A 25,445-nucleotide genomic window follows, 5' to 3' on the forward strand; every position below is an offset into this window, starting at 1 on the left:
TTGCCTTAACCAAAGACAGCATCTTATACATCTAATTATGCCTTCCTCATTCCTAAACACGGTGTCCAATGATGTTGATGATGATGATGATGATGAGCACTGACATTTGTTAATGTGCCACCTGGGCATAATTTCAAGTTCTGTACACATAGGATCTCATTTAAATATTCTCAAAACCCTACAAACTAAGGCACTAGTATCATTCTATACATAAGGCACAGAGAAGTTAAGAGCCAGGGCCTGGATGCACCCAAACCCCAGTCTCTTCCCAGCTCTGCTGGGGCTGGTCTCCATGGACACTTAGTCACAGTGCCTAGGCCTGCGAGTGCCACCCACAGTGCTCCAAGGAGTGCATCACAGTCCTGCCTCTGTCACAACCGGATGATGAAGCTCCCACCACCACCACTCCTGTTCAAAAATATTCTAGATGTTCACATATATTGTATTAAAATTAGATAACTAAGAAACATACCTTCTCTATCCAGAGAGAAATTTAAAATATCTATACCTCATGGGACATTTAAGTTTTAATGTTGAATTACTTCTTGAATTAATTTGTAGGAAGCCTGGACAATTAAAAAGGAGATATTTATAAATGTATAAATTAGTCCTTTGTTACCTTTGTGGGAGTAACATTAGCTGCTGGTCTGAGTAGATACTGAGTATTATATGCTGGTGACTGACTATAACATACTGAATGGCCAGTAGTTGCAACTAAAAAAAAAAAGAAAAAAAAAAAAGAAAAGAAAGAAAACACTGTTAAAAAAAGTCTATGCTGCAGGTAGTACTATCTAGGCAAGAGCTATAAATACAAAAGCAGTAGAAATCAAAGATTTAACTACACAGACTTAAAAAATTTTTCTATAGATCAAAATATACCATAAAGATGATTATCAAATGACAAACTAGAACAACTGCCAAGTGTAACACAGGAGCAGTGAGGGCAGCAGCGGGTGGGCACCAAGAGAGGCCCCACAGTGAGCACCAGAAGGAGCTAAGAGGAGTGGTGGGCCCCCTTCCTGAGAAAGAGGGGCTCGATGTGAAGACACAATCCTGCCACATCAGGAATATAGGGGAGACACTGGCCACAGGAAGGACTTAAGGAACCAAAACATATGTGATGGCCTCAGAGCTTGAAAATCTGCAGAGGCTTGAAAATCTGCAGAATGACAAGGCTGCATTTTATACTCAAGCTAGCAACAACATTCAGGTCAAAAAATCACCTGGCAAATTCACATAAAGGATCTCAAAAGTAACACAAAATGTGCTTCTTGGCTTAATAAATAGGATACAACATGACTAACACTTGAACTGGCGCCCAAACTATTTGCCCCACCTGCTTTGTGTGCGTGTATGTTACCAGGAAACCAACAACTAGAAGATAGTCCTGTTGATGGTAAAAACAACCAATAGCCATTTGCTCGATCTGTTCTATGAAAGTTTTACCAGAAAACAAAACAACTTAAAGATCATTTATATCTTTACACAAGAAGGAGTGGAAACTGCGACCCAAGAGGTGCTGAGCAGCTGACTCTGGAAAGTCCTGCAAAGGCCCAGTGAGGGTAAATGAGGCCCAGTGAGGGTGAACTGTGTCTACACAGTCCACAGGGTACCACAGGGTACTGTGCTCCCTGAACAGTAACACAGAGGCAGCACCACTGGAGAAGCCCACAGCTGAGCAAGGAAACTAGTATGCTGCCTGCAGGGGCTCCTCTGAAACATTCCCGGGAGAAAATAGGCAAAGAACACAGAACAAGTGGATGGATATATATGGGCCAAGAATTGTAACATCTGAAATTTTAATTTTCACTCTCAGTGACTTCATCACTGAGAGTGAAAGAAACAGTTCAGATGTCTTATGCTGCTAAGTCACTTCAGTCATGTCCGACTCTGTGCGACCCCATAGACGGCAGCCCACTGGGGTTACCCCCGTCCCTGGGATTCTCCAGGCAAGAACACTGGAGTGGGTTGCCATTTCCTTCTCCAATGCATGAAAGTGAAAAGTGAAAGGGAAGTCGCTCAGTCGTGTCCGACTCTTAGCGACCCCATGGACTGTAGCCCACCAGGCTCCTCCATCCATGGCATTTTCCAGGGAAGAGTACTGGAGTGGGGTGCCATTGCCTTCTCCTCAGATGTCTTATAAACCTACCCAAAAAAATCCTATAGAAAAAAAGCCCCAAATAAATAGGTAACTCATGAAATCAAAGTGTGCTGAACATTCCTAGTATAAAAAAAAAAAAAAAAAAAATTTAAAAGCTGGTATTATTTTTGCTTTTAAAACCTGGCAAGGTTTTAATAAGCTGACATGATTAGTTTCCAGTTTTCTTTACACTCGTCAGTACTTTTGAGCATTTCCTTATTCGAGCTTACTGATGGTTTTTAGTCATCTACTATCAGTAGACAAGGGCCACCCTGGCACATCTGGACCTTCACTAAGGAAACCATCTGTGAGTTCAGGAGGGTGGTCAGGTAATAGTTAATAACTGGCAAGAGTGCAAACAGACAGGCACTACCAGATCCTGGAGGTAAAAGTGTAAAATTAGCACAGTTTTTCAGGAAAGCAATTCCCCAATGCAAGAAATCTTACAAAACCCTGAAATCCTAGGATTGTGTTCATGACAATAATTACAACACCATTACACAAATCCTAGGATTGTGTTCATTATAATAATTACAACGGGAAATAATAACCAGGGAGTAAAACTTGCAGAGCTTCCATGTGATAGGATCCTCATGTTCATTAATGGTACCATCAAAGAATACTGAGTAGAAAAATGCTCAGAACTTAAAAGTTGTATTTAAAACACATGCTTACTCATCTCTGAACAAAATGCTAATATGGTGAAAATCTCATTAAAAATTCCTTATGAATACAAAGAGAAAGGACCAGAAAAAAATGCTCTAAACTGGGAGCAGAACTCTCTGTGACATGATTAGTTTCCAGTTTTCTTTACACTCGTCAGTACTTTTGAGCATTTCCTTATTCGAGCTTACTGATGGTTTTTAGTCATCTACTATCAGTAGACAAGGGCCACCCTGGCACATCTGGACCTTCACTAAGGAAACCATCTGTGAGTTCAGGAGGGTGGTCAGGAGCTGGGACTCTTGGCTAGAGCCAGAGCTGCCTGCAACTGCGACTGTCAAGCAGCCCACTGGGGTCTCCATTCCTCTCGCCTGTCAAGTGAGGGTGTGCTGCGTCTACACAGTCCACAGGGTACTTGTAAGAATAAAATAAGACAATGTGAATGTTATGTTCAGATGTGTGTTTAACAACCAGAAGACCTGCTATGCACAGACAAAGAAGAAACAGAACTTGTGACCCACAAGGTGCCCGATGATAACCACACAGCATCCAGAAAGCCCCAGAGGAAGCCAGCCATGAGCCTGTCGGCGCCAGTCAGGTTCCACATGGTGTATGGCACCTTAGACAGGCAATGTTTAAATCTGGCAGGCCCCTCACATCCACACCTATGATTGACAGCATTAGTGACTCTGACTTCACAAAGATCTTCTCTGTCACCTGTTGCACTTGAAGGACACTGTCATGAGAAGACAGCAAGCTGCTCTAAGGAGGACCCTAGGGACCATCACTAAGGTACTAAACTAGGCCACACCATTTCCAATCTTTCTTTTGAACTAAAACCAATTAATCTAATTACCTCCATTTCAGGAATCTGTCTCACGTGAAAAACACCTGCCTTCATCATCACTCTGGCTGCCTGGGGGCACGTGGCCTGACGTCAAAGCACCAGAGTCTGAAGCCTCTACCAATAGTGACATGTACAATAATGGGTGTCACCTAATCTTCTAAGCCCATTTCATCTAAACATGGGAATTCATAATGATATCTCCCGCTCGGGGTTACTGTAATTGAATGAAATCACATACACAACGCGCCCTGGCACACGGACAACCCAGAGGGCAACTGCCTGTGCCCTGTGGTTCACTGAATGTTTACTGCATACTCTAAGTAAATGCCTAATGTGCACACACACACCTCCCATACACATAAATACATAACCATGTGATGCAAGTGTTATTTCTGTTTCAAACAGACAAACTGGCTCAGAGAGCTAAGTAAGAATACAACCTAAAAATCCACTCTAGCCTAGCTTAAACTCTCTCCTTCCATATACAAAAGATTTCTCAAGACTGTCAGACCTCTCAGAATGTCATCAAAATAATTCCCCAAAGTTTAATTTCGTAATTAGGCAGCTCTTAATGAATTATACCATTAGTTAACATTTTTCCAATATAAGGCATAGTTCCAGCTCAGTCTCAGCTCCTCTGAGATGTGCAGTAAAGGGTTCTTTAAGCCTTTACATAAACAGGATCAGATAAAGCTTGTTTTGTTTCTGGAGTATAGGCAGACACAAACATGTAATAAATTAAGGCATAGAGACAAGGTGGTTTCACAAATTACCTAACTAAAGGAGGCAGCAGTACAGTGTCGTCACTAACACCTGGGATTATTCAGTTGCCAACTTACCTGTCAGTGGGGCCCCGTGAAAATTCTGTGACCCCTGATAACTATCAGGCACTGGATCTGGTCCATAATTCTCTGGAGGCCAACGGTGAGGGGACCCTGAGCTACTGCTATTTAGTTTCAACTCCTGCATTTCTTTCTGTTGGAAGAAGAAAAACAATTTTAAGCAATTATATCATGGTGTAAACAGTGCTAGAGCAAATTTAATATCTGATGATGCGTTTTAGAGAGTCCATACTCCAGTCAGATCTGAGCACCAGGTGCTGATGTAAAACATGATTCTTAATTTCTTAAAGCTTGTTTTTTGCTCCCATTCTTTTCCCTCCTTAGTATCATTACCAAATCCACTCAAATCTAGAGTCAGCTCTAACCTAAAAAACGGATTCATCTCCCTTTCCATTCTACATTTACTTCATCTTTCTAAAGTTCTGTTCAGGACTGCCCTAATGATGCAATGGATAGTGATTTGCCTGCCAATGCAGGGGACACGGTTTATATCCTTTTGCTCCAGGAAGATTCTACATGCTTCAGAGCAAGTAAGCCCTCGAGCACCAACTACTACAGCCAGTGGTTAGGGATCAGACAAGAAAAAGGCAACACCTTCTCAACCCCAGAACCTACAAGGCAGGTATTTTTCAGGAATAAGTTATAATAAGTGAGGTCAGAGACAGATCCAGCATGGCTACCCTTTTCTTCTACAAGTGTTTCAGATGAAATTCCTTGGCAGTCTAGTGGTTTAGGCTCAGTGCTTTCACTGCTGCAGCCCTGGGTCTAATCCCTGGGTGGGTGGGTGGAAGGGGATGGCAACCAAGATGCCTGCAAGCCAGGTGGTGTGGAGAACAAAAAAAGAAGCATTTTAGGAATAAAAATTTTCTGGGGGAAAAAAAAAAAAACCCCATAACTATTAAGGTCAAAAATATATCTTAAATTTTCAAACTAAATAAAATTTTCCCCATTCATCCATCTATACTATGTCTAGTCGAGACGGTATCTATCTAAAAATAAGAAACGAATGGAATCAGCTGGAAATTTTAACTGGTCACCACCAGTATCTGGACCATAGACTTAAACATCCAATTAAACCTGAAAGCATAATGTTAAAACTTGAACAACTAGAACACGTGATATAAAACTAGTTTTGACAAGTCTCACTTTATGGATGAGAAGACAAAGAGACAGAGAAAGCTAAGGAAGTGCCTGACCCAAAGAAGTGCATCAGTGGCAGTTAGTATTAGACCCTAGCTTTCCAGGCACACAAGAACACCATGTAGGTGCCAGAAATCTACATGGTTAGCATGTAATATCATGCAGGTCACAGTTATACAAAATTAGCACACAAAATCTTTATGGAAATTCAAAAGTACAAAAAATACAGGTTTCAACTTTCCTTGGCATGATTTTAGAAAGCATTAGTTCTTGTCAATGAGCATGAAACAACTTACTTGTACCTCCAATTCCAAAGAAGTTCCTTTGAGTGCTACAGTTGAGGTCACTTTCATAAAGTTAAAGCACAATCATGTACAGACACCTGCATCTTTACATAATTAAGTCAAATTCATATGAAGTAATAAAAAGATAAAGAGACCTTTTAAAGTTTAGACCACTTGTGAAGTCTTAGCTATAAATGTGACATATACACTAGTGAGTCTGAGCTATAATCTCATAAATCAAGGTATGAAGACTAGATCTTGCTAGTTCACTCAATCACTGGGGACCTCCTCTATGCTGGGAACAGGGCTATGGTTTGGATATGAGTCGCCATTTTTGAAAGATTCACATCTTGTCGAGGATAAAGACACATAAGCAATTTCAAAAATAAGCTAATGTCAAGACGGAAGCATGTAAATCACAGTATGACTCTACAGTCATGCAGCAGAGGAACATCTGGAACAGTGTTAGAAATGAGTGAGAAAGTGGTCAAGGAAGGAGTCTCGGAATAAGATAGGCACAGTTTAGAAAAATCAAGGCATTTACCTTAATGGCCTCCACTTGTTGGCAGATCATTTTCAATAAGCAATTTTGATCTTCTGCCCACTGAGGTGGTGTTCTGGGAGAATACTGAAAAAATAATGATGAAACAGTATTTAGAACATCTAGAACATACATTCTGCAGTAAAGTGACTCTTCTCTTTTTCACTTACCTTACAACTTCTATTTGGTGATGGAGAGTATTTGGTGGGAGATGAAGTTGAGTGCTTTATTTCTGAATCTGCATTTCGTAAAGACCCATTTTTATGAAGAGGTGCTCCTTCACTGAACTCATCGAGCTCCTGCATGACTAAATTAAGCATCTCTTTCACAGATTCCAGGGGCACAGGCAACTAAAAATAAAAGGCAAGAATCAACATCTTTAGTTTGCAAAATCACCAACAGAAGAACTCTCAAATAAGGATTTTTTTATCTTACTAATTTATATTTTCATACTTCTGTGTGACAAGCACATTGTACTTTATGTAACAATACACAGAAAATGCTGGGCAATCTAAAGTCTCCTAACCCTCAAGTCCATGCTGTGTCTAGCCCTCCTGATGGCAGCAGCAAGGGCAGAGAAATGTTAACTGGGGAGTTTTTCCATGTGAGCACAGTAAGTCACTGCCACTCACTCACTGATTCTGAATGAGAGGAGAGAAACACAGATGCTGGCATGCACCAAACATAACTCTAATCCAAGAGCAGCAACACAAACTCATCAATCAAACAGGTGAAAGGTTGAATGTCACTGAGGTTAATCCCATCACAATAGCCTCAAACTGCTGACAGCCGGGGAAAGGTGGTCACAGGAGACAGTGATGGGGGAGAAACGTCCCGAAGTCATGAGCAACCACCTGATTTCATTAACATGTTTAACTGCCAAGTCCACACAGAACTAGACTTAGTGGCAACATTTGCTGAATTCATCGCCAGGTAACAAAAATAAATGCCAGCCTTTTCTAATTCTCCAATAAGCATTTCTGTAATGGTATAAACCTAAATGTCCACATTTAAACACACACACAAAAACCTAAGGCAAAGTAATCCTAATTAAATATTTAAACACCCCACTTCTGTGCATTAATGTGGTATCGCTAAGCATTTTTTGAATTACCAAAATACAAAAATCAAGGCAAAATTCCTTATTACTTAGTTATCAATAATAAGAAAGTACAATCGGCAACTTACTTTCTTAACTACCAACAGATTTGAATCACAGTCATCTAAAATCTTTATCAGGTAGTCCCTGGTCTTTCTCAGGTAATTTTTGCATTCTTCTTGTTCTTCAGAAGAAAGCACATCATTATCAATGTCTTCTGCTTTTCTGTGAAAAAGCTATACACAAGAGTGCTTTATGAAACAATTATGTTTTAAAAGAAAAACCCTTTAATTCAAGTACCACACTACTTACCAGTGCAAGATTCCAATAAGAAGTGACGTTATTAATAGATTCAAACGTAGCCATAGCATCATCTATATTTCCATTAACTACATCCAATATAGCGAATGTGATGTGTGCTTCATCTTCGTATTCACCAACTTCACATGCCTAAATACATTGGGTAACTTTCAGTCAAGCTGCCTCTACCCAGAATATCAAACCCAAATATGCCCAAGGATTTTATACGATCTAATGAGATCAGCATCTCAGTGTTCTTCTCTGCCATGTTGCATCTGTGACAGCCAGTGGACTTAGAAAACAAGACTACCATTAAATAGTTGGGCAATTAATATAAGCAGTTTCTACTTCCATTTTCTTATATATAAACTAGAAGCCCAGACCTCCAGCTAGTTCACGATGGGACTCTCCGTTACCTGAATGTCTGCACTATGGAAATGCCTGAACAGAGGATCAGCAGGTTCAGGGATGCTGCTCTTCTTCTTGATCATCTTCAACAATGGCAAAACCTTTTTCCAGTAGTGAACACTTCTGCCTATGTATTCTCGTTGATCATAAAAAGAGTTAAGACCACTGCCCTAAAATACAAAGTTAGAAGCACACAGAGAGACACAAATGAACAGATTCAAAAACTCACTTGCAGATGCTCTGACCAACTGGCTAAAATTTCAAATCCTAGGCAAAATAGAATCTCAAAAGTCATATGCTCACCTTTCCAAATTCTAGAATAACTAAGCACTTAACCACCAGCACTCATTCTACACCCAACTTTGACACACCTCCAACGATACTACCCAATCGGGCAGCCTACTCTTTTTTCCTGAAGTTGCTATATAGGTGCCCACAGAACAGACCTCAAATATTAAGCAAGGTCTATAATACCCTTACCTATAGAGCCTTGCGCCACCAAACAGGTAAAAAAATCTTCAGGCTGTTAACTGTAATGGTAACAACTGCTGCTGCTAAGTCACTTCAGTCGTATCCGACTCTGTGCGACCCCATAGATGGCAGCCCACCAGGGTCCCCCGTCCCTGGGATTCTCCAGGCAAGAATACTGGAGTGGGTTGCCATTTCCTTCTCCAATGCATGAAAGTGAAAAGTGAAAGTGAAGTGAAGTTGCTCAGTTGTGTCCAACTCTTAGTGACCCCATGGACTGCAGCCTACCGGGCTCCTCCATCCATGGGATTTTCCATGCAAGAGTACTGGAGTGGGGTGCCATTGCCTTCTCCGAATAGTAACAGCTAATACCCTGGTAACATTTACTGTGCTAGGCATTGTTCTAAGCACTTACATACAAACTATACTATCTACTTTGTGGCAAGATTGTGAAAATACATTTCACCTGACACAATATGAACACGCTGCTACTGTTTTTAAACCAAAAAACTTCCAAGGTCAAGTATGTCATTAAAAAAAATTAAGGTAATGTTCTTACAAACTGCTCCTCTTCAGTGAACTCACCGTTTTCTGAAGGCACTTTGCCCAGTGCACGAGCAGAGCAGGCTGAAGGCCAGTTTTTTCCTGGCCTCGTAGAGTGTTTATGTCACGCTGGACTAGAAGTCGCAATTTTGCTGAAGTCCCAGGTCTAAAAAAAAAAAATGTTTTATTTAATGAAATTGATGTTTATTAATCATCACATGATAATTAAAACTTTACATGAGAATTAAATTAAGTCCCTATGGTTAAGTTAAAGGAATTTTTCTTTGTTTTTGCTACTTACACTGCTTTTCTATGAATTAGATTACAAACTGCATCCCACCATGCTTTCTGCCTTTCTGTGCAAAGCTGTTTACACACAGGCAGTGGCAAGCACAGAGGCTGATAGAAGCTGCAGTGAGAATTAGACTTTTCCTTTAACTGTAAGTGGCTGGTATATATTACTCCAAGAAGAAATACCTGATTAAAAAAAAAAAAATCAATTTAGGGAAAAAAAAAACACAAAAGAGTGTTCATGGTATTTAAGTTATTAAAATCTATGCTTACTTCAAGATCTAAAATACATATTGATTCAGGTGCATTTGTTTCAAGTCTTGAGGTTTCCTGGGGCAAATGATGAAAAAGCTGTTTTAGCCATTTTCGAATTGCAGGTAAGGTAGGTAATGAATCCCACTGTAAGCCAAGCCAGGTGAGGTGTTGAAGACTGCCATTATGTGCCCGAATGGCACCTGAAATAAAGCAAAAAAAACAAAAAAAACAGCTTGAGGTTTTGGAAATTTTTGTGTGCCATCAGTTTTGCCAACATAAACTCACTCATAGTAATACTAAATGTAACTTAATGTTATAACTGCTTTTCAGTATCAGAGTATAGGGAAAACATATAAGCAAAGTCTAGCGTTCTTCATAAAAAGAGTTTTGATGGAAAAAGTTCTTTTGAAGGAAAAAAAGAGCCTCACTAGAACTCAATAAAACAATCTACTGACAGAGGTGAAATAAAGAACAGCCATCCGGTAATAAAGCTTCAAACAACAGATCTTCCTTTTGGTAAATAAATGTGAAAACAGTGGGATACCACTACATTACTAGATTAAGAAATTCAATACTAGAAAGTTTATTGGCTTCTGAAAGCATAAAAGAGGAACAAGCTTTCTGGTAATACAGCCATCTGTGAGACAAACATGTCCATCAACTTCATCCCAGTAATTATATTTTTAGGAATCTGTATAGAAAAAAACAAAAAAAGAAATGGAGACACCTAAAAATTGTCATCAGTATTTTTAATGTAAGTGAAAAAACTGGAAACAGCTTCCAGATGGAAACTGGCAAGTACATTATAGCTATTTCATTAAAAAGATTGTATTAGCATCAAAATGATACTTAGGAGAGAATGCATGACACCAATCATGTGTATAGAACTATTCAGAAGAAAAGCACATGCTACCATAACCACTACCAATACCTCATATTACCTTCCCCCAATAAACCTTGAAAGTAATTCAGAAAAATATTAAGTCATTATTTCTGGATAATCCCCCTGTTGCTATTATATATCTCCTGGTGTAAAAGGATTAAAATGTAAAGTGTTTCCTTAGAAAGATACCACTTACCAACATCATATCTAGCCAATTCATCAGGATCTGGTTCTTGTACATCAATGCTTCCAATATCATCACTACCAAGGAAAGAGCTGTCCTTAGGTAACTGACGAGAAAACAGAGCATCGTACAAGGCTGACTGCCCACTCCTGTTGGCAAAGGATTCTACAACCTCTTTTAAAAAGTCTTGCTTGTCACGACTTAAGTTTACCAGCATATGCCCTGAAAAACAAATTATTTCCATCATTTAAAAGACAAAGATTAAAGTTACATCTCTCAACAGTTTCATTCACTTACCCTAAGGGGAAATAACATGACATTCTCAGAATGAACCCTCCAGCCCAAAAACCTCAGCTGGACCCAAAAGGGTGCTGATGTGAAAAATGAATAGACTACAGGTGTCAAAGCATCTGTGTCTATGTGCTAGGGTAAAAGGAAAGGAAAAAAATGTGTGTGAAAAATCCCAGAAGGATTTCCTTTTGGAAAAGCGTGGGATTCAAGTGGCCAAAGGAGAACAGGATCAAGCTCAATTTTCTGTCCTTGATACACCAAATTTCTAAATCTGGCTAGTCAAAATCATCCTTTAAAGAGTTTAAAATTTTTCTGTTTCAGTTCTAGACTTCCACTCCCAGAGACTATGATTCCACAGATTTGAACCTATTTTAAAAACACTCCTTGGATGAGGTTCTAGTTCACATTCTAGTTCTAGTACACATGGATGCGCCTTGAAAGCACTATGCTAAGTAAATGAAGACAGTGATCCAAAGACCACAGCATGTATGATTCAATATATGAAACGTCCAGAACAGAAAAAGATAAAGAGAAAACTCGTGGCTGCCCAGGACTAGTGGTTTGCAGGGAAATGGGGAGTGACTGCCAATGGGTACCAGGTTTCTTCATGAGGTAATGAAAATATCCTAAAATCATGGTGATGATCATATAATTCTGTGAACATACTAAATAAATACCACTAAACTGCACACTTAAAATAAGTGAATAATATCATTAAGTGAATTTTATACAATCAGGCTGTTTGAAACAAAACAAAACAACTTTTCTCCTGTAATTCTGTTGGTCAGTCAGGTTTCGTTACTACCAGACAATTATCTCTTTAAAAATTTGCAGAGACAAGCTCAGCAGGCCCATCAAAGACAGTACAACACAGCTCATTTTACAAACTGTGACCCTCTGCAAAGGTAGAAGGGAGATCTGAGAAAAAAAAACTAAAAGATCGCTTTAAGGACTCAAAGTTTTATCTCCTACAAAGAAGTAAGCTGTGGGACAGAGGAGCCTTGACCAATAGTCTACCTACAGACCCCAGCTTACAGGTACTTGGATTTAAGATCATTTCCTAACTCTTAATGAAGGCCCTTCAACTTTACATCAAAACTGCCTCTTACAGAAACACTTCCCTACAGAGCCTTCAGTTCACTGTTTGACTCACTGGCTACGTGAACACTTTCAAGTCTGTGCCTTAGGAAAGCCAGAGAGTGTAACAGACCTTTAGGATCCAACCCAAATACTAAGAACTGGGAATAAATCTACAAATTCCAACAGCCTAACAGAATGTGAATATATACCTTCTGTCTTTGTTTCTAAGTTGTCAGCTCCTGAAGAGAGAGATCCCTAACTTTTTCACCTTTTATCCCCAATGGCTAGCAAACCAGTAACTTATTCTTAGTTCAAGAAATGCTCTAAAATGTTCTGGATGGAGATTCTAGCAGCTAGATTAAGGATGGGTTAAGGAGTTTCTCCACCCAAGAGCAAACAACGTTTGTTCCTTTTAAAGAATATACCATTTTTTATCATTTGTTCTCTCTTCTCTCTCCCTAATTCAATATGGCAAGGAGAAAAAAATCTAACAAATTATCTGCTGGGCAGAGAGAAGACACTATCTAAGATGTGTTCAAAAAGGAAAAAGTTCTTTTTTCTTTTTAAAATAAAATCAGTTAAATGTTACCAGTACCTGATTGGCTCAGACGATCACAGGCCATCATTTCCAGTAGACTTTGTCCAGCTTCTCCTTTTATTAATTTAGTCTTTGGTCTTGGAACCTAATCATTTTAGAATCAAAAATCTTAATTTAGTGATACATTTCTAATAGTAAAATGTTCCTTTCTATTACACTGTACTTTTCTTCAATAACGAATAAACAGCCAATGGTTAAAGAGAGTTGGGAATCCAACTGAGAAACACTGGGAACTGGGGAATTTAGATAATCTAGAAAAGATGCCTATAAAGAGCATGTCTGAGAAATTACTTTCTATTAAGTACATGTTGGAGTTACAGCTGGGGAAACAAGAGCATCTGGCTGGAGACCTTTTCTGCCCTGCACAGACAGACCGGGAGACGACAGCTCTACACCTCCTGGTACTGGACACCCCCACATGGAAACACCACACCCTTCCAGAGCACAGACCACCTGAGACCAGCAGGGTAACGGGAACAACCTAGATAAGAAAAGGGCTCCAAGTCCTGTCCTATGAAGAAGAGGCAGAAGAACTACAAGTAAACAGAATGGTGAGAAGATGACAGCTGCCGTCGAGTATTAAGAAAATTATCTTGTAAAAGAAGGGAACACCAAAAGAAACAAAACACCACCAATGGGTAGTGGCTTGAGAAATATTTTTACTCCATATAAGGAAGCACAAAGAACCAAATTATCTAAAAATAAAACAGGCTACCTTGAAAAGCTGCAAGTGTCCATCACTGAACATGCTGAGTCCCAGCCAATGAACACTTATCATCCTGAAAGTAACCACACAGACGGTGGGTGCAATGCCATTAAACCTCTAGTAATTTTCTTACACTGGGAATGGCAGTATAATTTGGTACAACCTCTGTGAGACTGGAAATTTGGCAATAGCTCAAAATATTATAAATGCACAGATACACATTGATCCTGCCATCCATCACTCAAACTCATGCCACCCCCAAATTTTCACATGGGAAATGGCACAAGCTAGTCATTGCAGAATTATTTTGCAGTAGCACAGCAATATCTCAGTTTTAGGGAATCGGTTTAATGAAACCCAAACTATGGTACATCTACAGAATGAAATAACATCCAAGCATCAGAATAAATAACAGTGCTGTACTCAGTCTATGTTTTCTGTGCTGATACGGAAATAATGGAATTCAAAACTCAAAGTGGAGTTTTTACTGAATGGGTATCACTGTCACACCACTGTCAAGCAACTGTTGTAAGTCAGACAATAATAAGTCAGAGACCCAACTGAACTCACTAGAACTACCGCAGTCCCTGATCAAGGGGCTGAAGACCCTACCATTCAAACAGCCTGCAGAATCAATCAGGAGGGAGATGTAGTTTTTACTATATAAAAAGGTCAAAGTTCAATACAACAAACTAATAAATACAACAAAAAAGAAACTGACTCACAGATATAGAGACCAGAGACTAGTGGTTACTGAGGGGAGGAGGGGGAAGGTATCAGAGTGAAGAGGTGAAAACTACTGTGTATAAAATAAGCTACAAGGGTATAATATACAACACAGGGAATGCAGCCAATATTTTATAACTATGAACAGTATAATCTTTAAAAATCGCGAATCATTGTACTACATACCTGTAACCTATACAACATGTACATCAACAACAATTCAATTTTAAAAAGGCCAATGTTTAGAGCAGTTGACTGTGTCAACATAAAAATACCCATTTAAAAAATTTACTACATTTCAATGTCCATTAAAGAGAGCTGTTAGCTACTTGATAATTCTATAAAAATATTAATCATAACAGTTTAGTGCTTATACAGATTAGCAAACTTCATTAACTTCACTGCTGCTGCTGCTAAGTCACTTCAGTTGTGTCCGACTCTGTGTGACCCCAGAGACGGCAGCCCACCAGGCTCCCCCGTCCCTGGAATTCTCCAGGCAAGAACTGGAGTGGGTTGCCGTTTCCTTCTCCAATGCATGAAAGTGAAAAGTGAAAGGGCAGTCGCTCAGTCGTGTCCAACTCCTAGTGACCCCATGGACTGCAGCCCACCAGGCTCCTCCATCCATGGGATTTGCCAGGTGAGAATACTGGAGTGGGTTTTCACTAATAATTTCCTTATGAACAAAATGGCTCTGCTGAGCTAACAGCAGCACTGTGGACTGCACCTCAACAGGTTTTAAAAGGCCCAAGTATGTGAACTAGAAAGAGCAACATCCTCCAACAGTCATTTTACAGTGAAACCCTTTTAAGCAAACAATTATTCTCTAAAGGTAACAATTTCTACAAGCTAGGAATAATTCACTTTGTGGAAGACTGCTCATTTCTTTTCAGTTCAGAAATGATGCAAGATCACTGAAGAAAACATTAAAACTGCAAAAATGGATTAGGGGAGGGCAAGAGTCAACATCTCATCATCTAAAAACAAAGGCTCACATTCTGGCATATTCTCTTCATGTCACTTTCTATGCATAAAGTTGTTTCATGTTTCTGAGGATGAGTAAGTATACTGCTGTGTAGTAAATATACTGTTAAGGTTGTATATATATTAAAAATTAAGTTTCCAATTAACATGTTAAAAGCTATGGTAAACAGTTTTCTATCATAGCTTATGCAACCATGCCCCCAAATTGACTTACTGATTAAATTTTCATCCAAGTTATATGTATCTTTTTGAATCATGTTTTATTCATACTTGAGACTATTTCCTTACAGATTCCCAGAAATGGTACAGTAAAAGATCAAATTCTTCAAAACTATCTTCCAAACAATCAAAGCAATGCCAACTGCCACTGGCAATGCATCAGTGTACCTGCTTCACCCGCCTCACTAGTACTGTATATTAATAAATCTTGTTAGTCTTTCCCCCATCAAAGTGTTTCATTTTAACTTTGTACATATTTTCCCCCATTTTCATCACATACCAGGACACACCCCATGTGAAGTACAATCAAGTCTCACTGAAAGGTTAATGGCACGCCAGACAGGGAGCGCTTACCTGGAAGGCTATGAGATAGCAAAGCGCAGCCAGCTCCGAGAGCGCGCGCCACTGCATGTCACTGTGCTGGCCCATCTTTAGCAGCAGCGAACCGGCGTGCATGTAGAAATGTCCTCTCACTTCCAGGAACGTGGCTGAGAGCTCCTCATTTCCACCTGCACAAGACTTCACAGACTGAAGAGTGCTATCAAAACTGGAATATTAAAGTATTAAACAGGTGTTAAACTACTACACTATGAATAATCCATGTCATTATTTAATCCTAAATAAAACTGAAAAAGGAATTTACTTCAAGCATCACCTTCCACATCTAACTCCCAACAATCCATGCTGTTTTATGAATTATGAATCATCGAGTGCTTCGTGTTATTTGACATACTTCCTATATTTCAAGCTTAACCTCCAGAATGTCTTATTCCAAAACATCTTCTTGATCATATGGTTTCATTATTCAATTCAAAGTTGAAATTTCTCAAAATAAACATGCCATTTCACATTATAAGTAAACAACTAAGACACATGCATTATCAATATGAAAGCTGCTTTTACTATACATTTAACTAGAGTTAATTATAATTCTATTATTTATAATCTATGTACTAATCAGTACTTTTTAATCATAATGGTCCTCAGAATCTTCATTTTCTAAGAAAATCAAAAGCAAACAATAGAAATGTGAAGAATGATTTTGAAGTAGATTATAATAAGAAAATCTGAGCAATAGATTATTTCTTCTAGCCTGTGAATTTCTGGAACTTGCAGAGGGTGTCAAGACTCCTCCTAGGGGTATGTGTAGTAGTAGTATCATAGCACTAAGAAATCATCTTTCTCACCATTTTCTCATGGGACCAAAATTTTTAAGTATATAACCATGCCCACTTCCCCCCAATCATAAATACTTTCTAAAATCATCAGAAAGTTTGACTGAGTCTTTTTGGCTACTCCCTCATACTACCCATATGAAGACACCAAGTACTTCCTCAAGAAAACGACTTACTCTCCTACACCCCAGTGAAAAGAACTCCCTGCCATGTGAAATGGGGGACGAACCATTACTTTTCAGAATAAGAGTGTACACCAAGGAGCAGCAACCTTGTCCATTAAGGACCCCATACTGATATGGCTCTGCGGGCACAGCAGCTCTGCCACAAGGCTCGCCTCTACCGCTGCAGTGAGCGAGCACACAGCTGACACAGCAGGAGGACGTTCTGTCAGGGGAGGCCCACTCACAAGCAGGCTGTGAGCCTGGTTTAGCCCACAAGCTCTATATTGACCTACAAATCCAAGTGACGTGTCTGTTCAGTGGAATTTATTTTAATCAAATGCAGACACTGGTCCTTAGAATTATGGAAGAGCAATGAGGACATGCATTTTCAGGCTCAACTCTACTAAGCATGCCAAAGCTAGACGTTTAATTACAAGAATAATTACTTAACCAAGAACAGTAATAGAGTTCTCTAAGAATCAGTCTCACAAAACCAATTATAATATAATACTGCCCCAAAAGAAGATTCCTTCTAAGCAGTTCACCATGTTATTAAGTATTGCCTCTGGACATTACAGAAAAAATAATGACATTAAGTTGTTTAGATGAACGAACACAAACAGACACCTGTAATTTACACTGAAGTGCTCTCTCTAGGTCGGCCTACCTCTCCAGTAATTCTCTGCTCTCCTGAGCATCTCTTATGGACAGCGTGAGAAGCATCAGGTTAGCATAGGCTATAAGTAAGTCCTGACTGGTTGCTCTCCAGTTACTTTTATCAGACTCCAAACACTGTGAAGATTCCAGGTATTCCTGTTGTGCAAAAAGAACTCTAAGTTACAAAACTGTATCATGTGTTACAAAACTGAGTGTTTTACCACTACAAACCCCTTTGCCCATTCACAGGCTGAAAAACCACGTTGGTTTTAGATTAGCCTACAAAAACACCAAAAAATACACAAACATATTTCTCGTATCTATCTTTTGAATCCACTCATTGTAAATTGAAATCATCCTGGTAAAATCAGCTCATTTCACAGCTGCTACACATAAACGAAAGAGACTTAGGTCATGGAGGGCAGTGGTTAAATACAAAGGGAAATATGGTAATTTTGAGACCCAACAGCCCTTACCTACCTTGAGGGTCTGTACTACACAGGAATTCCACTCTAAACTTGAGCGCAGAGCTGTGTTCCTCTCTGCCTGGTGGCAGTGGGCCACAGCATCCCTCAGCCTGCTGTTGGAGCGATATAGCTCCACCAGTCGGATGTTCACGTGTACATCATCAGGCCTTGCATAAAGTTCTGATTGAATCAAGTCGAAAAGTTTATTCCATCCATCTTCACCTTTACAATCTAAAAGCTGTTCCTATTTATAAAGAACCATTAATTAGAGAAATATCTGTGCAATTTTAGAAACATCATGGCTCCTATGAGCACCATCCCACAGTGTTTGGCTTTAGTCAATTCCCACCCTACATACCTCATTAGCACCCTTAGTCACTTCCAGAAGCTCAACCTCCAGAAAATACATGGAGAGAAACATCTGGGATTACACAGCTGCAGGAGGGCCTGGACTCAGCTCAGAACATCCCTGCATACCCGTCAACGACGAGAATGGACCCTTGCCCCCACGTGTCCTCACCCTCCACGTGCTCTGGATCTCCCTAAGGCTGCTTAGTCCCCGCTCCCACTTCTCCCACTGTGGAGCTCCTACTGTGCCACCATCTTCTTGGTCTTCACCTTCCCCCTTACTGAACGAGAGTCCCCTTCCAAGATGGCTGCCATCACTTATCCGCTAGTCTATGTACAGGTGGAGGAGGTGGTGACCGACTCACTCCCAGTGTCATCACCTGATCATGCCCCTCCTCCCCCAAACATGTTTATAACATTTTACTAAAGGATGTGCTATCTGGCCACACCTCCCACTCCTCCTTATCAGCACCTGGAACAGAACTACCTTCGTTCATCCCTAAGATATATCACTACCAGCAGCACAAGACACAGGACAGCCTGGCCACCCTGCTGTTTAACAGCTTCACCTTCACCACTCCACACCAGCCTCAGCCACCCACGTGGCGAAATACATACTCTGAACAAATCACTCAGACCACAACACGCTCTCATTTTCTCACCTCCCTGAGGCTAGCACAGCCTCACTGCCACATCTCCTGCCTCCACCGCATGAAAAGGTCCTTTTAATTTTCCATAACACACACACATACACTTTCCTTCCCTGTCAAGCTAAAACACCAGAGTCTCGCATCCAGTCACTCCGAACTTACAGACAGAGCCCTCAGCTAGCTCTCTCTGCCCCTCCTGGAAGCCCCAATCCCTGCAGTCTCCACCCCTGTGCACTAACAGATGAGCATGTGTAGGGCATCTGGGAGCATGGGGAATTACAACCAGGGCAACTGATTCACCTTCATAATCTCAAACCATCAGACTGGCAACGCCTAGAAAAAAGTCCTAGTTTACTTCTAAAAACTCATTGTCTCCACTCCCTGAAGAGTTCACTTCGTACTCTTTTCTCTGACCCTCTCTTTAGGATCTCCACTCATCCTCCACGGAGAAAATAGAAGCCATGGCCTGTAAGCTCCACTTCCCCTTCCTGCATTTACCTCCCACCCACCGCCCAGTGGACCTCACTCATCATCAGTCTCCTCCTGGACCAGTTCCATAAACTTACACCTGGTCTATAACTGCGAAGAAGCCCTAGACATCAATTACATGTTTAAAATTAGGTAAAAGATCAGCACCATTACAGATGTTTTTCAAAAACTCTACTCTCAAACCCCAAAGAAAGCCTTCCTATCATTGATATTTTTGTTCATTAAAGAAGTGCCAAAAAACTATTTTAAGTAAGCCTCAACTTCTAGGAGAAACAGAATTACTCTGCTTAATAGTTACAAATTTCATGGATTTCTAGTCCAAAATTTCCAGGAAAAAAATCTGACATAAGATTTACTAGTTTTAGACAACAGTATTTTTAAAGTCATTAAAGAAAATCAGGATGCTTCACAATTAAACTTTCGTCACACTGCAAGAAAACAATACCCTCCCCATTAGACACATAGTCCATAACATTACTGTCACCAGACGAAATGGACTCTTGTAGCCAATAAAGACAGTCATGACCAATGAAAAATTATGTTTGAGGCATAAAACAAAGATACTAATAAGGGAAAGAAATCTGCACTATGAAACATTTTTGATTAATACTTAAAACCCAGGCGCTTACCACAAGGAGAGAAAAAAGATAATGTTACTAGTATTTATCTCCATGGCTTTTATTTTTTTTTTAATTTTTTTATTTTTTCAAATGTGGACCATTCTCAAAGTCTTTATTAAATTTGTTACAATATTGCTTCTGTTTTACACTTTACTTTTTGGCCATGAGGCATGTGGGATCTTACCTTCTCAACCAGGGTTAGAACCTGCACCTCTTGCTTTGGAAGGTGAAGTCTTAACTACTGGACCACGAGGGAAGTCCCTCTCCATGGCTTTTAAAGACACTTTTGATTTAAAAATGTGTATACAATTGTTTATACCTGATGTGTAATAGCTAAAAATTGGAAACACAGAATTTCCCCCCAAAGTAAATGGTTCAATGGTGGAACACACCGTATGAGTACATACTACTCAGCAAAAAGGAAGGAATCTATCCTGACACACACAACTTGAAAGGTCTCAACGGTACCACGCAGAATGAAGAGCCAACTGCAAAAGGTCACATGATGCCTGCTTCTATTCATATGACATTTTTTAGTTACAAATTATAAAGACAGAGAACAAATTACCAGTTGGCAGAAGCTAAGGATGATGGGAAGGAGAGGTGGATGTGACCACAGAAACGGAGGCATGAAAGACACCCCCATGGTGATGCTGGATATGCATGTCTGTCTACACGTGACGGGTGGAACAAGGACTACATGTGTACTGCACCCATGCCAACCCCTGTGGTGACTGTTCAACAATGACACCAAGATGGAACCACCATTGAGCCATTCGTGTTTCTGACTGGATGGAACACGCTCAGGACCTTTCTGTACAACCTCTGCAACTTTCTGAGAAAAATCTATAATTATTTCAATAAAAAACACTTAAAAATTCTATTGGAAATACGTATAAATGAGGGGTGGGGGTACTTTTAAAAACAATATATATGAGAATTCCCCGAAAGTGCAGTGGTTAGGACTCAGCGCTCTTCCTGCAGGGGCCCTGGTTTCAATCTCTGGTTGGGGAACCAAGATCGAATAAGTTGCACAGCAGGGGGAACCAACAGACAATTAAAATTACAGTTAAAATTCTGTTTGTCTAGCACATTTTGGAAAGTCTTTCTCCAAAAAGTCTCCTAGTAAACTATATTTCAATCAGTAAAGAATAACATGCAGAGCCAGTTAATACATTAGCAACAAATTTCTATCACTTTTAGTAGTCATCTATAACACACTAGAGAAACTTTTCACTTCTGCTTGAAAACCTCACTATCCTATAACACAGTCCTTCCCACATTTATATAATGGTTCTTTGAAACTGTCACCTTCTGGGTAATTCTCACCCAATGAAGTGAAACTTTTATACCAGACAGAGATCAATTTATAATAATTCTCAGCTCCACCATCTACTAATAGATAAGGAACAGTAAAATCCCTAAAACAGTAATCACTGCAAAGGTAGATGAGATGCCACTTGGAAAGCAAACTGGTTCCTAGTGAAACAACACACTGTGACACCTCATACACTGTGGAATGGCCATCACCTCCACAGCGACAATTACTCTGCCTCATGTACACTGCAGTACTACTGCCGATGGTCACAGCTCTTATGTCACACCCCCAGACTTATATACAACTAAAGGTCTATACCCCTAGGATCCCCCCGCCCCGCCCCACACACCAGTTTACATATTACTACTTAAGTCATTTAAATTCCTAGTACTAGCAATAGCTGTGTCTGTAAGTTTTCTCCGACTGCTTTTATTATATGCTTTGTTTTCTTTAGTTTTTTACCTTTAGTTTATAAATTGCAGGACTTCCTGGAAAAAGTTTAGCTGCTCGTTCAACCCAGTATTTAGCTCTTCCATCAGTAACATCATTTTTACAGAGCAATTCTGCAATCTTCAACACAAGATCTTTCTGTGTTGGGTTTAATTCCACTGAACGCTGATACCAAAAACAAGAAATTAGTAGGATTCCGAAAGTCTATACACTCATACACAAAATTAAAAAACTTAACAAGTACTCCATTACAAACTCTATTTCTAAATGACAACACGTTATTTCAAAGTTGTTAAAATTAAACTGTCTGCAAGTTTTTTGAAAATGAATAAAAATTTTTTTATTTGGTAAATGCAAAAAAGAAAAGGAAGGAGGGGAGGAAAGGAACCATGCATTTCTCACCATGGTAAACTTAAAATTTATAAGTGTTAATATTCTTTTCCAAGTGCTAACCTCTCCACGACAAAATACAGCACTCTTTGGGCCAAATATTTCAAAATCTTTTTCAAGCTGTTTTGCTTAATAGTATGATGATATGAGTGCTTGTTTTCAAGACATCCATAAAACATACTTGAATTATTTACTACATAAATTAACCTGGACATTATGAGTGTGGTTATGTTCTAACCTTACACAGTTTACCTTGTAACATTCAACAGCTTTCTCTATGTTTTCCTCTACTTCGTAAAGAAGACCGAGAAATCTGTGAGCTTTGGGATCCCTTTCTTGCACATTAATATATGTAGATATATATCTGTTCAGAAATAATAATATAAAAACAATCTTTAAAATACCACATTTAGAACTGTGTTTAAATGCATAGAGAATATCTTACACTAAGCAACCACTGAACTAATTTCTACTGTTTTCTGCTGAACATCACGATTTATTTAGAGTATGCAGACAATTCAGAAGCATCCACAGGGAGAAACAGACAGCACCCACCCACCTACACACACCCACCCACCCACCCACCCACACACACACTCGATAGCACCTAGACACAAAGTCAATAGCACCTACACATACACAAAGTTGACAGCATCTAGACACACACACAAAGTCAATAGCACCAGCCCTACACACAGTTGACAGCACCTAGACACACACATACAGAGTTGAAAGCACCTAGACACACACACACACACACACACAGTAAAGAGCACCTATACACACTCATAAACAGCATCTAGACAGACACAAATACAAAATCAAGGACACACTCACTTTGTCATTAAATGCTACATTCACCAAAAGTTTTCCTCAGTGCTACCCACTCATAAGAAATGAACACTAAGTTACCTTTTTTTCTATTACACTTTGGTAAAGCACTAAAAAGTTTTGCAGAGAAATTACAAAGTGACTACAGTAAATCTTTAAGTTATCATAATGCAAAATGCTAAAGAGCACTAATTCCCAAACAACCACTAAGATAATCTGTTTATCTTTTCAACAGTAACATCTAAGGGGACTGCACAGGAGTCACTCAGTACACCACCAAATGCAGATGATTGATACGTGTCTTCTAGGCCCAGTGAATGTTATCACAGGAAGAATCAGACCAAAGATCAACACTGAAGGAAAAAGTGTCATTTTATAAAGTAAGGAACTACAGCTGCTAGGTCAATAAAGGTACTAACATTTTAACAAAATTTTCATCTTCCCAGGAATGCCTTCAATAGCCTACCTCCCTCTTAATTTCCAGCTTTAAGCTACTGAAAATCAGTAGATCAGATCACCAACCTTCTTGGCCTTGGAGGATCACTCACTAGTAGTCAACTAAAGTTATTTATGACACAAGCTATTCTCCCACCCAGGAATTGATGAAAGTAGCAGATAGCTAACCAGAAAGAAATCAAGATATAAACATGGTTCTCTTTTATTCTAACCCAGAATAATCTCTAGAGAAAGTTTAATGCCAGACGATTTCTCGCCCGAGGTAGGGACAAGCAGCAAGCATGTAGAAAGCATCATTCTAGACTCAATCTTCACATAATCCAATCTTGTCCTCACCATCAATCTGACAGACGAATCCCTCATTTCCAGGACATACTTAGGAAGAACTGCTAAAACACCCATTTTTATCCATTTCAAAGAAGAACATAAGAAAATGCCTTGGTTTTAGACTTAAGCCAAGTTGACAGTTTGGTACTTACTTTTTAGCAAGATCATATTCTTTAGCTTCATAATACAGCTTTGCAAAATAGAATCCTTTCATTGACTTCTAAAAAAAAAATTAAGAATTATTTCATTCTTCATATTTCAAATTTTGCATGTTTTTCACAAGAACTAAAATCTGTTCTAACAATGTTAACACCCACTCAGTATTCTTGACTGAAAAAGAAGAACCTGGTGGGCTACAGTTCATGGGGTCACAAAGAGTTGGACAAGATTGAGCACACAAGCAACCTAGCACTTAAAAGGTAAAAACTGCCTGTAGAAATGCATACATGTTCTAAAATCACGAAACTACGTCTAATTCTCATGAAACAACAAACAAATTTAAGAAAAACAAGACAAGATGACATCAGAAATTAAGAATTTATATATCAGCAAGAAACCTCAGGAACTGTGTGGTGTTCCTCTCACTTTACAGACAAGTAAACAGACAGAGCCCGCTTTCCTGGCAGAGAAGAAGTTACACCAGAGAGACCTCACTGCTCCTGCCATGCGCACACCTTTATGGAGGAAGAGTAACAAAGTACTGCAGAGCCACTGAGGCACTGGGGCTTCTGGGTCCCGTTACTGACCTCTCCACAGACCATTATCTTATACTCAAGGAGCTGGAGAGGCAGAAATAAAACCTGCCTTTCCTGGTATTAATTTTCCTGATAATAATCCAAGTCCACACCCTGGTTCTTTTATGTCTACAGGCTCCAAAGTCTATAATGCTGGAGCACACCAGATGATTTTATACATGATAAAAGTATAGAGCATCAAACACCTTATTTTGAAAATGATAGAAGGACACAGAAAAATAAAAATCAATGTATTATGTAAAAAAAGCAAAGTTTTCATTTACTGATTTTATTTCTAAAAAACATGGAAATTAGATGTTGCTGTGCCTACTAGTCTCTAGGCACCATTCTGAATGCTGGGGAATTGGCAGTAAACAAAGTCTGTCTTCAAGCAGGAAGCTTGCACTTCAAGAAGGATGACAAGCAGACAGTTAATCTCCATGGAGGCAGGACAGAATGCTCTTACAGCACCTCATCAGTTCTCTACAGAACACCTCATTTTGACAAATCCACGATCAGTACTTATCCCACAAAGCACAGGCACCCTAATAGTGCCTATCTAGCTGGGAGTTTCTCCTCCCTTAGCTGGTGAGGGTGGAGGCGCTCAGACAAGGCATCACATAATTTATACAATGGGAAAGAGACAAACTTGTCAGGGAAGGTCTCGGGAAGGGGGATATTTGACTAGAAACCTGATTAATGTGCAGAGGTGGTTACCTGGGGCAGGTGAACTGCAAAAACTTACCACTGCTCCACTGTTTACTATGAAGTATTTCCATTTTCTTTTTATGAACTCTACACAAGACACTCCTGAATGGCACCAATCTTCCTGAAACACTCTTCTCATGTCTTCAACGAACACAGGTTCTCCTCACTTCAC

General features: G+C 39.6%; 1 protein-coding gene across 2 annotated transcripts in view; it reads right to left on the bottom strand.

Moving 5' to 3' along the window:
- LOC128056237 (E3 SUMO-protein ligase RanBP2-like) overlaps positions 1–25,445 on the bottom strand; it is a 58,247-nt gene that overhangs the window by 21,558 nt on the left and 11,244 nt on the right. For both annotated transcript variants that reach the window (XM_052648938.1, XM_052648937.1), the window contains exons 2-19: positions 23,984–24,051; positions 22,470–22,581; positions 21,840–21,992; positions 17,966–18,196; positions 17,496–17,641; positions 15,844–16,036; positions 12,855–12,942; positions 10,901–11,110; positions 9,840–10,021; positions 9,577–9,752; positions 9,318–9,441; positions 8,273–8,434; positions 7,869–8,006; positions 7,646–7,792; positions 6,628–6,807; positions 6,461–6,544; positions 4,490–4,625; positions 620–714 (exon numbers count right to left, since the gene is read on the bottom strand). In XM_052648938.1, the coding sequence (XP_052504898.1) occupies positions 620–714; positions 4,490–4,625; positions 6,461–6,544; positions 6,628–6,807; positions 7,646–7,792; positions 7,869–8,006; positions 8,273–8,434; positions 9,318–9,441; positions 9,577–9,752; positions 9,840–10,021; positions 10,901–11,110; positions 12,855–12,942; positions 15,844–16,036; positions 17,496–17,641; positions 17,966–18,196; positions 21,840–21,992; positions 22,470–22,581; positions 23,984–24,051 (2,625 nt within the window). The remainder of the gene's footprint in view (positions 1–619; positions 715–4,489; positions 4,626–6,460; positions 6,545–6,627; positions 6,808–7,645; positions 7,793–7,868; positions 8,007–8,272; positions 8,435–9,317; positions 9,442–9,576; positions 9,753–9,839; positions 10,022–10,900; positions 11,111–12,854; positions 12,943–15,843; positions 16,037–17,495; positions 17,642–17,965; positions 18,197–21,839; positions 21,993–22,469; positions 22,582–23,983; positions 24,052–25,445) is intronic.

The sequence above is a fragment of the Budorcas taxicolor genome, chromosome 11 (assembly GCF_023091745.1).
Source record: "Budorcas taxicolor isolate Tak-1 chromosome 11, Takin1.1, whole genome shotgun sequence".
Lineage (NCBI taxonomy): Eukaryota > Metazoa > Chordata > Mammalia > Artiodactyla > Bovidae > Budorcas > Budorcas taxicolor.